General features: G+C 42.2%; 1 protein-coding gene across 1 annotated transcript in view; it reads right to left on the reverse strand.

The window, feature by feature from the left end:
• The window catches only part of LOC137370296 (regulator of G-protein signaling 22-like), a 163,844-nt gene that overhangs the window by 51,897 nt on the left and 99,509 nt on the right, over positions 1-12,438 (reverse strand). Inside the window, exons 13-17 of the mRNA XM_068032675.1 lie at positions 8,589-8,714; positions 4,855-5,011; positions 4,105-4,199; positions 2,848-3,042; positions 1,933-2,019 (exon numbers count right to left, since the gene is read on the reverse strand). Of these exons, the coding sequence (XP_067888776.1) occupies positions 1,933-2,019; positions 2,848-3,042; positions 4,105-4,199; positions 4,855-5,011; positions 8,589-8,714 (660 nt within the window). The remainder of the gene's footprint in view (positions 1-1,932; positions 2,020-2,847; positions 3,043-4,104; positions 4,200-4,854; positions 5,012-8,588; positions 8,715-12,438) is intronic.

The following is a 12,438-nucleotide window of genomic DNA, read 5'->3' on the forward strand; positions in this document are numbered from 1 at the left end:
AGCCTGATTCTCTGATCTGCACTCCCAACTAGTGAGGCTCTGTGTAAGCAACTGAGTCTCACTTGATCGTGCCTTTAAACATGCTTTGACATTACTATCCTCTCAGGTTGGTTTCTCTGCTTACAGGCCAAGGTGTCACATAACAGAAGAAAGCACTGGAGCAGACTCATGGAAAATTGAACTGAGTGCACCTGACGATGCCACTTTGCAAATCATTGGGCTAGGAGCATAGAGGAAGTGGGGACAGTGAAATTCAGAACATATACCATCCTTTTCATGTATTTCCCATTCAACCTACTCACACAGATACACTTCATCGCTTCCCTACAGGCACACTATCAAGCACAATAATTTGTGTTACAATCTAATCCGATGTTATGAATATTTTATGGGATGCCATGTAGCCAATATTCATACAAGATACATCCCTCTTCACTTTCTATATGTGTGCTACAGAAAGCAATTCCAGGCCTAGTCGCTTCCAAGAAGACAGCAGTTCTCACTTTCTCTTTCTGGTCCAAACAATAGCATATGTTTATCAACCATTCGGGATTTAGTTAGTGTGTTACAGAGGGATGGACAGGGTGTTACACAGAGTGAGGGTGAGGTGGAGGAGAGGTAGTGGAGTGAAACCCACATGTCTAACTCATGTTCATCCTGAGCCCTTGGATTCTGATTTTACAGAGCCTGAATTTAAAAGAAGAATGCTATAGAATTAATCAGAGCTTGCTGCGGTCATTAGAAGACGTGACAAGCATCTTGTCTTGACTGAAGGTAAGTGTGGAGAAGCTCACTACCCATTTCTGTGCAGTCCTGATGGCTTCTTATCACTGCAATCTACCATGGAATGCATGGTAACTCCAATAGACATCTGCAGCAGAACCCTCAGCACCAGAGGTAGTAAGCTTAGGCAGAGAATCTCTTGTGAATTCTTAGACTATTAGTAGAGATGCCTTTGACTCTGATCTACAAGAGACTCCATTGTCTGTCTTCAGCATGTTGGGGAATCAGTTAGGGAAAGCCAATATGCATGGTATCCCTATTCTCTTGTTTGCCTAAAAGTCAGTCCCAGTGCAGATTAGCAGACATGATGATCAGTGTCCAGCAGCAGGGCACAGTTGGATTAAGAATTGGGGACTACTACCTCTCAGGGTTATGCTCTCATGCGACCTCTCATAAAAACATAGTTGACATCTCCCACTGCCCATTCCGCATCACTGTCACCATGAAAATAACCTAGTAAATCATCTACATGCTATATGGGCCTGCCTGCATCAGGATCGAATTCTGGTACTGACAAATTTAAGTTTTTTTTAAAAATAGTTACAATTATCAATTGGAAGACAAACCCTTATCTGTTAAGGACTTAAGTACATATTGCATGCACACCTTCACTAACAAAGTTGACATTTGGAGCCTTTGGAATTACTACTGTTCACACATTATGAAATGGCTGACTCAGGACAATACTACCAGTATGTCATTATTCACAGAGGGGGGGAGAGGTGTGTATTAATAATCATTATGTGTCAGTATTAGGAGGAGGCCTCCTATCCCCAAAGAAGATAAAAGTCCTGTAGTATGTTGATATTTATAAAATATAAATATAGACATACATTAATGGATATATCAATTGATAATTGGAATGATAAGCGGCAGATTGTGAGCAGCCAGTCCTTGCAAGCACACCTGTCAGAATTTAGGCTTTGGATAGTACAGGAAGCTAAACACAAATATTTCGAATGCTGGTTTGGGTTGGGTGCAAATTCAAAGTGGTCAGTACCAAGAATGTCCCAATATCATATACAAAAAAGCTGAATGTGTCACCCAGGGTTAGGTAACTGAGACTAAAAAAGAGTGATTACTTATTTTTCTTTCTGTATCAATAAATAGAGCTCATTTTCTTTTTTTAAGAACCTAAGAGTAAATTACTTCATTGGGTAAAATCTTTCTCTGTAGTTCCAGAAGTTTCTTGTAATATATTGAATCCAAATGTCGAGTCTTCGTTACCAATTTCACCTAGAAATAAAAGGTCTTCACTGAGTATCAATGAACAACACTAAAACAGTAACAGTTGTACTTTGGTTAACTGGACAATTTACAGCAGACCAGAGAGGGTGACAGAAAGGAAAGTGGGGGCAAGGATCACTTGAGAAATTTGCAGATATTTTCTGATCAGTGACTTTCTGGCACAAATATGCAATTTGCTTAGACTACATTCTTCTGTGCACCATTTTCAGGTAGTTGTTAACCATTTGATAGTTAAAGAAAAAGATTACATTAACACCTGAATAAAAATAGTGCACTGAGAAATGTACAAGCACAATAAGTTTTCATACCCTGCACTTCTCTGATTGAAAAATATACCATTACACAAAAATAGAAGCATTTTCAAATTACTTATATTTACAAGATTTGGCAGGGGGTGGGGGGTAGTGGAGGTCAGTGATTTTTTTGCCCTTCCTCCTCTTAGGACTCCATAGGACATACACTGTGACCCTTTGAATAGGCCAATAACTTGTAATGACCTGCCAACAAGCCACTGAGCTTTATACATTCAACTGCTAATCTCAGTCATGCTGTCAAGGAGACCCGGCAGTTGAAGATCAGCTCCTTCCTCACAAGAAGGTTTCTGAGTAACTGCACTCACACACTGCGCCTTCTACAGCGCATATTGTCTGCCCATTCTATCATCCAAGAAAGCATTCATGATACAGAGAGAAAAGAAACAACAGGAGGTAGGAAAAAACATAAATGTCTATAGACTCAGTACAAGACTGTACAAAATATGAAGTGGACCGTGTTCTACAGACTCATTTAAAAAAGGGGTTGGATGCATTGACGCACCTTTCTGTAAGTTAACAAATCCATTTCAATCATTTGGATCCAAGGTACCAGTAGCAAGATGAGAGTATGTTCCTCTAACTGATCAAACAGCTCTTCAAAGGGTGGCTCCAGTTTGCTATAGATCTTTTTCTTATTCTCTGTATCTATTTGGACATCTGCTGGGGCCCCTTCAACAGTGTATGTAGCAAAAATGAACTGAAACAAATGGACAAATCATGAAAAAAATCAGTTTGCAGATGGAAATGTCTATACACCCAGTATGGTTTCAATGGTTCCTTAAAATGATACAAACAAACTGCATTTTCATTATAAGTTATATTGCTGACTCCTGGATTGCAGACTCAGTCCTGTACACAGGCAGGTCAGTGACCATAGAAGTCCTTGTGCAGTCTATTCCGGGTCTACAGCTGTTTATCGTATTCATAAACAATATAGAAGAGAATAATCTTAGTAATAATAGAATGCTTTCTGAATGCCTCTCCCTCAGTGGCTTATTGGCTCAGCACCATATGTTGTGGTACTGAGCCAAACAGACAAGAGGTCTAAGGTTTGTTCCCTGCCTTGTGTTGAGTTATCTTATTTCAAGCAGGCTATGAATTGGGGTACTACAGCTGGCCCTAACATTCCTGGGCTAAAGAGAGGAAAAGTCAGGCAAGGTTCCTGCTCTAGCTACCAATCTCTGACACCCGCACCATGCCCACACTCCCCCTCCATGGCCTCACGCAAGAGTGAGACCCATGACCCAATGCTAGGTGTGCCAAAGGCCGACCCATTCTGGTGGAAGGATTGTTCCCTGCGCCCAGTTCATGCTGGCAGGCTAGCATGAACCCATTTCTAGGCCATAATGTGCTGGGTATTGGTAAAAGAAAAAACATGAAACATAGATTAACAATGTACAGGTCCTAATTTGAAATTCAACAGATGCCTTGTCCTATAGGAAGGACATCACTAAACTCTCAGGGAGGGGAGTCCCACTCAAACTGATTTGTAAGTAAACAGACAAAAATAACAAATTAATTTAAAACAGGAAATTCAGGAATAGTAAGAACAAAGGTACCATGTGGTGCCCACTGGTCATGCAAGGCATTCGGTGAGCTGGTATACACTATGTTGGTGCTCAAGGGTCACCTGTTATGAATCAGAGCTTGAAACAGAAAATATGTCTGCATCCTGGACCTATAGATGGAGCAAAAGATGGGTCTCACTATACCAGGGAGACTACATTGCAGTGTCTATTCACAGGGACAATCCCACTACTGAGCAGCACTGGGGTTTTGGCCTGCTCTGTTTTTGACTTGGGCCAGTTAACCCCTCTTTATCAGACTTGGTGATCTTAGGTTTACATAGAAACACTGAATAGATAACAAACTGAGCATGGATTCCCAATCAATATAGCCCCGATGTCCTGACCTGAAACAATGATCCAACCTTACCCTTCATGGAGCTGTATAATAGGGATGTCCCACCCTGTCCAACCAATGCCCATTTTAAATATGTAAAAGGCAAAGGATTTCTGATCATTCACAGAAAATATTAGGTCAATACAAAACTGGTAACAAGGCTAATCAAATACTGGTATGTGACTTGGGTTATAATTCAAAGTAGGTAATTTCAACCCTGTGTAAGGTCACATTTGAAATATTGTGTGTAACTTTGGGCATGTTACTTTCAAACTTTGATTCAATGAAGGTAAAGTATAGGTTAGTGACATATATAATGCTCTATTTAAAGTTATCATAAGATGTCAAGGTTATTAGGTACAGGTTTTGAATTGATGTCATCTTTCCAGAATACCAGCTGCCATCAGAGGAGGCTGAGGCTACCCACACAAACGCTCCCATGTCAAGAAAACATGCTGGCCATCACAGGCAGGACAGAGTCGTGGCCATGGTGAGTGGCAATGCTGGAGGAGGCAGGGTTTCTTTGCACCTGATCCTCTTTTGTGACTTAAAATTACCCCTTCTGTTAGTCTCCTTATCCTTCCTATTTACAACCCCACTCATCCACATCTGGGTCTCCAAATACTTATAACTATCAAAACAATATGTATTTCATAGCTTGCCTGAGCTTGTCTCTTGAGTTTAAATGGTTGAAAAATTTCTGCATAAAATAGTCGCTGATATTCCTTCAGGTCAAACCACAAATTCAAGGCATTGTTCCATAACTGAAAGATAGGAAGAAAAGTTACTCCATATTCTACATGGCAATGGCTTGTTTCTATTCAGTGTAGTCATTCTGCATTGCTGCCAGATTCTGAAATAAGAACAGAGTTGGTACCAAGTAAATGATGAGTTCTATAAAGATTAGATGGCCCCTGATTACTGTAGGAAAAAGGGAAGACTCATCATGACTGAGTAAAGGACACCCTTAAATTTGTACCATTAGTCTATTGGAATCATGTTCGGCATCTGGAGGGCAGTGCTGTACAAAGTAGACCAAGCCCAGGGAACAGATTCTAGAGCTGAAGTTGGAGACTGGGGTCTGGAGCAGCCCAACATTAGGGAGCAGCTCACTCCAGTGTGGTGAATTTCTGTTACTTCCTACTATTGTGGTTACTTTGGATGCACTTTGAGGTGACATAGTGTTGTGCCAGAGAGCCTCTGAGATAACTGACCCACTTTAACCAGTCAATGCTGACTGTAACGGGGCATCGAGGCAAGGGTTGGGGCAGAGCCATACTCTCATCTAAACTACTAGAACAGTCTGTCCCCAGAATTGTTCATCCTCTTTGGCTTAGAGAGAGACTCTGTGACGCAACTATTTGAAAATGTATGTGTTGGCTTACTGGCAGCGTTAGAAAGATTCAGCATAGCCATCATCTAACAGACCAAATAGCTTCAGTTAACAGACCAATCAGATTGCTGACAGATTCATATTTTCTATATAGATAAACACTTAGCAGGTTTCCACCTTATTCCCATCTTCAATGCTCTGTAGAAATTCCTGAGAAACACATTTTTATTCTGTATTTCAAATCTTCTTTGACCTCCTGCTGGGTTCAATAGTATTACTTGATCTAGTATCTATTTAAAATATTTCCTCCTATTTGTTAGCTATTCCTGTCTAATTTGGTGCACATTCCCCATCTGGAATTTTCCATCCATGAATCTTAATGGATGGAAAACATCAAGATGGCAGTGTGTCATTTTAAAATATGATTTTTTGCATGCACTTCCAGTGCACACCAGGAGTGGGCACGTTGACATTTTTACACTATAACACCTATGGGAGATTTCAGCTTTGACATTGAACTCCCCACAGTGGCCAATATTGCCTGGGTAATATCTCACAGTCCAAGACTGCATATGGAAGTCAAAATGTGTGAAAGACCAGCAGACATATGAGAAGGGTGAGGACAGTTACCCAAATAAGAGTTCTGTACACAAATGAATGTGGCAGAAGAAATAAAACAAGTGAATTAGAAAGACAAATTCAGCTTAATGAATATAATGTAGCTATTACAAAGACCTAGCCATAAGCTGTATCTTATTCGGAGCCCAAGTTCAGAAGGGATTACTGTTTACATATATATTATATATACATATCCACTTGAATTGTTATTGAAATCCAGATGAAGATGTGGTTAATATTGCTCAATAAAGTAATGTGGAAAATTAGGAGTCGATGGTGAAGAGCACTGAACTACCCGCAATTTACATGAAACAGCCATGACAGCCCAACGTCGTAATGGAGAGGGTTGATGAGGGTAGTATGGTTGAGGTTGCAAACGGACTGTCGAAAGAAACTTGACTAAGTACCACATAATGAACTTGTAAACAAAATTAAAGGCTATGGAATTAAAGGAACAATGGCGGTGTGGTTCCACATTGGCTAAGGGACAGAAAGCAGAGAGTAGCTTTGAACAATTGTTTTTCAGACTAGAAAGAAGTATACAGGGGTTGGAATTAGTAAGACTGGTCTTTTGATATATATTGATGACCTGGACTTGTGTATATAGAGAATAATTTCAAAGTTTGTAAATGACAGAAAACTCAGAAATGTGGTAAACAATGAGAAGGACAATAACAGACTTCAGGAAGATGTAAACAGACTGATGAAATGGGAAGATACATGGCTGATGAAAATTAACACAGAGAAGTGTGAAGTGATACATTTTGATAGGAAGAATAAGGGGAGGCAAAGTAAACCAGATGGTACAATTCTAACAGGAGCACAGAAACAGAGAAACCTGGGGGTGTATGTATACAAACCTTTGAAGGTGGCAGGACAAGTTGAGAATACAGTTAAAAAAGCATTTGGGATCCTTTGCTTTATTAATAGAGGTTTAGAGTACAAAAGTAAGGAAGTTTTGCTGAACTTTTATAAACCTTGCTTAGGTGTCAGCTGTATTATTGGGCTGTATTTTGTACTGGGGGCGGTGCTCCTGGATCCAGGCCGAAAAGGCGGGGGGAACCCTGCCTCTGCCTTCCCCACACCCACCCCCCTACCCCTGGAGCGGTCCTCTGGTCTTTTTATGTCAAAGTTTTAGATGAGATTCCCATCCCTTTAAAGACTTTAAAGGGATGGGCAAGAGCTGCTGGCCAGTCAGAGAGAGCGGTGGCCATTGCCGATACTGCAGAAGCCTCGGGCCTCGGCCCAGCGCTGGAACCCCAGAGAAGACGTAGGTGAGGCAGGGTCACCGGGGCCAGTCCAGAAGGTCCCGGCAAGGGGTTGGGGGGGGTGGTCTTGTGGTCTGGGGGAGGGGGTGCCAGTGGGGGTCCTCCTTGGGCCACAAATTGCCCACCAAGAGAACACCCCCAAACCCACAGGGAGGGAGCCTCGTTTTACAAAGCATCCTCCCCGTGCGGCAAAGGCCCCCCCCGCCGCCGTTGGTAAGATCCCAGCAGTAGCAGGAAGAGGCCCTTAATTGGACCTTAATAGGCCACTTAAGGGCCTCAATTTGCCTCTGGGCGGGAAGGCTGTCGTCGGCTTATCCCGCCCCCGCAAAGATCGGTGGGCAACAGAAAGGTGCCGGGCCCTCTGTCCTGCAACCTTCCCCGCCACCCGCCGCAATTCATCATGACCCCCAGCCTCTGATCCTGCCTCGGGAGGGACTGTAAAATCCCGGCCATTGTGTTCAGTTCTGAGCACCACACTTTAGGAAGGTTGTCAAGGCCTTAGGATGCAGAAAGATTTACTAGAATGGTACCAGGGATGAGGACCTTCAATTCTGTGGAGAAACCTGAGAAGCTGGGGCTGTTTTCCTTCAAGCAGAAAAGGTTAGGAGGAAATTTGATAGAAGTGTTCAAAATCATGAATGGTTTTGATAGAGTAAATAAGGAGAAACTGTTTCCAGTGGCTGAAGTGTCAGTAACCAGAGGACACAGATATAGGGTGATATGCAAAAGAAGTAGAAGACATGAAGAAAAAAAATTACACAGTGAGTGGTTGCAACTTGGAATGTACTGTCTGAAAGGGTGGAGGAAGCAGATTCAATAGTAACTTTCAAAAGGGAATTGGATATATACTTGAAGGAAAAATATTTACAGGGCTGTGGGGTAAGAGCAGGGGAGTGGAACTTGTTCGATAGCTCTTCCAAAGAGCCTGCATTGGCATGATGTACTGAATGGCCTCCTTCTGTGCTGTATCAATATATGATTCTATGATTCTAACCTACCAGCTTGGAAGTGATGTTTCTGTTGATTCTCAGATAGAAGTAAGATTTCAGTTCTGTTTGCAAACTGACTTTAGAACAAATAATAAAGCTCACTGTCCATTAATCCAAGGTTTACTTCACTTACCACGTTGCCGGTTTGTTCGCAAAAACGTGTGAAGATGTATCCAGTTCTGCTTTCATTGTGCAAGGCCTGCAGCAAGTCGTCCGTTTTAGAATCACACAGAGCCTCATGGTATTTTTTGACTTGCATCTTAAGAAACAGAAACAGAACTTTTTAATTCAGCGTCAGTGAGCATAGAGCTTTCAATGTACCCTAATGACACCCAGCTTTACAAGGAGTTGAAGCAGCAAGAATTGCCTTCAACTCAACATCACCAAGGCTGAAACCATTATGTTTGGCTCCCACATAAAACACTACTCCTTATCATAAAATTTGATACCCTCAGCATCCAATTTCCTCCCTATCCCTTGCAGCTCCCTCTGATTAAGCCCAATTGCATGCAGCCAGTGTCCTGCCTGATCCTGAGCTGAATTTCAAATTTCACATCCTATCACCAAGCCACATCATCACCCGCCTCTGACCGTCTCATTTCCTTGGTGATGCTGACCATCTACATCTTTGCCATCTCTAGATCTCATTACACCAATGCCTCCAGTGTCTCAATTCAACCAAAGTTCCATCATCCTATTATCCCATTACTCCCAGGTTTGCCAACTTTCACTGTCCCCCATCCACCTAAATTTTAAATTAAATCCTTCCATGGTCTCGGCAACAAAGCTCCATTATTAATCTAGAGCAGGATCCAGGCAGGCGGGGAGTGGGGCGAGGCCATACACCCGGCACTGCCCATCCTGGGTCCTCCAGGCGATTTTATCTCCTAGGCCTCAGCTGCCTGCCCACAAATGTGTGCTTTCTTGTGGGTGGGAGTGGAATTTCAAGCTGCAGTAAATTAAGTTTCATCAAGATTCACTAATAATATAATTTTTATGGAATTTTATGACATTAAATGTTACAGATGAGGGAACCAATCATTCAGTGGGGGGAGGGGTGCGGGGGTGAAAAGTGCTTGGAAATAGGTGAGAAGATTTATGCTGCTCCTGGCTCCACAAAATTTAGTGGCACCGTATTTTCTATCTGTGATGTGTCCCTTATGCTGTCTATGCAACATAATGAGATGCGCGGATTCCAGTTCATTGAAGATTCCAACAGGTTTATTAACAGCTAAACTAGTATATACAGTAGAGAGCAAACTATACAGAACCTTCATCCAGGTGTTACAGTTGCAGAGTGACTATGGCTTCTAGTTACATGACTACATCCTGGTACTTAGCTCATTCACATATTGAGTTCTTAAAGGGACATCCCCTTTCTTTCCAATGATAAGTCTCGTATGCTACAAGTAAAAATACATTAAATTGGACAATATCAAAATTAGTTACATGGGATATAGATTATAAAATTTACAAGTATAGAAGCTTAAGAGTCCATATATCGTTTCGGTGGTTTGACAACTCTTCTAGATCTTGTTATGGTATAATCTTCTGGGGATGTGGATTTCACTCTTGGCTGTTTTTGGTTTGTAGGCATGTTGTCAATGTGTTGGTTGTTATCCTGTTGTTCTGTGACATCCTCATCGTCGGAGTGTGTTCTTTCGAGTCCGCTGTGTGCAATTGGAGTATAGCACACTTTCCTTAATTGGTTTCAGTTCCTTCTCAACACTGCTCCGTTACATGTTGTAATCTCATAGGACCTAGGCTCACTGCATACTTTGGATACGTCTGTGGGTAACCATATTCTCATTGTGGATGTATGACCCTGAACTTTTGTCCTACGTGTAGCTGAGGTAATTCTGCCCCTGCTTGTCAGTCATGCACAATCTTCAGTCTCCCTTGTTTTTCGAGTCATATCTCCTGCATCTCGGAGAATTTGGATAGATGATGGCGTGGCAGAATTGTTCGCACTTGTCTGCCAAACATGATCTCTGCTGGTGACGATAAGCCCATATCCATAGTTGTAGCTCTGAGGTGTAGCATGGTAACACAAAAATCTTGTTTCCTTGTCTTACACTTCAGGATAAGTGATTTGACTGTGTGAAACCATTCACTCAGCAAGACCATTAAATCTAGGGTAATGTGATTTACGCCCCATTTGGCACACAGATCCCTGAAAGGTTTGCCCGTATATTGTGGCCCATTGTCAGAAAGAATTTCTTCAGATGCACCGAGTAGACTGAATATGGAATTCAATGTGTCTGTGATGACCGCGCTTTAAGTGTCTTTTATCTGTCTGACAATTGGAAATTTGGAGAAATAATCAGTGACTAAGATAAAGTCATCTCCATTAACGAAAATAGTCAGTGGCGATTTTGGACTGACTGACGGAATCTTGTGAGGGTATAGAGGTTCTTTATATTGTTGTGGCTGGTGGCTCTGGCATGCCTTGCACATCCTCACTAACTTTTCGTGTCACAGTTCATCTCCGGCCAATAAACAGTGTCTTGTCTCATTCGCTCTATGCCCATACGGCCTTGATGAAGTTGTGACAAGATGTCCTGTCAGAGAGCTTTGAGCACAATCACTTGTTTCGTTTTGAAGGTGAAGCCTCTCGAGATACCAAGTTCATCTTTATAAGGCCAAAAACATCTGAGGGTTTCTGGCACCTTTTACCGTATCAGGCCAACCTTCTATGATGACTCTCCACAGTGCCTTAAGTTGTGGGTAATTGGTTGTTTCTGATTGTAGTTGGTCACATTTGTGCTGACCAAAATGCAATAAATCGATTTTGAGCACATCTTCTATCTCGAAGTCCATGCTGTCTGCTTGTAGATCCAGTGGAACTTTCTCATTCTTGTTTGGGTTTGGCAATCTGTTCAGCGTATCCGAGGTGATTATTTTGGTACCTGGTTTGTAGCAGATGTCGAAGTTGTACCCCTGGACTTTGACTACGAGTCGATGTAGTTGAGGTGTCCCCTTGTCAATGGTTTGCGCCAGATCATCTTCAGTGGTTTGTGATCGGTTTCCACCGTGAACAGGTAGGTGTGGAACCTTGTTGATCCCAAACACCAGAGTAAGTGTTTCACACTCTATGTTTGAGTAATTGGATTGTGCTGAGAATAAACACTTGGATCCGAATGCAATGGGTTTGCCATTCTGCAGGATGCACGCTCCTAACCCTTTCTGTGAGGGGTCAACTTCAGGGATTGCCTTCTTCCTTGGATCATTGTACTGCAGGGTACAGGGTTCTGCTGACAATGCTTGTTTGAGAGACGCAAGCATATGCTGATGGTCCTCCTGCCTTACATATGGTACATCTTTCTTTAAGAATTCTCTCAGTAATGATGCTTCGTCAGAAAAATTTGGAATGTATGGTGCCAAGAAGTTGAAAAATCCAAGACATCTCTGGAGATGTCTTCCTTGTCTTGTGGAGTAGGCATATGCCTTACATCTTCGACTTTGCCTGGGTCAGGACAGATTCCACAACATGAATAGATGGAGCCAAAGAAATTGATCTGACCTGCATTCACCTGGCACATCTTGCTGTTAAAAATGAACCCTTCGCGATAAGCTACTGCCATCAGTAAATGGAGATTTTGATCATGCTCTTCTTTAGTTTTGTTCATTACTACAATATCATCAGCAATGCATATAATTCCAGGCACATTTTCTATAATTCTGTCCATATGCTGCTGAAACAGATCTTGATTGACAGATAAGCCGAAGGGTAGACTCTGGAAGCAATATCTTCCAAATGGTGTTCTGAAGGTGGTGACTTCCTGAGATTCCTTAGCTAGGTGTACCGACCAATATCCTTGTTCAGCATCCAACTTGGAGAAGAATTTGGCTCCTTTTTTTTTTTATTCATTCATGGGATGTGGGCATCGCTGGCCAGGCCAGCATTTATTGCCCATCCATAATTGCCTTTGAGAAGGTGGTAGTGTGCTGCCTTCTTGAACCGCTGCAGTCCATTTGGGGTA

This window comes from Heterodontus francisci, chromosome 5 (genome assembly GCF_036365525.1).
Source record: "Heterodontus francisci isolate sHetFra1 chromosome 5, sHetFra1.hap1, whole genome shotgun sequence".
Classification (NCBI taxonomy): Eukaryota; Metazoa; Chordata; class Chondrichthyes; order Heterodontiformes; family Heterodontidae; genus Heterodontus; species Heterodontus francisci.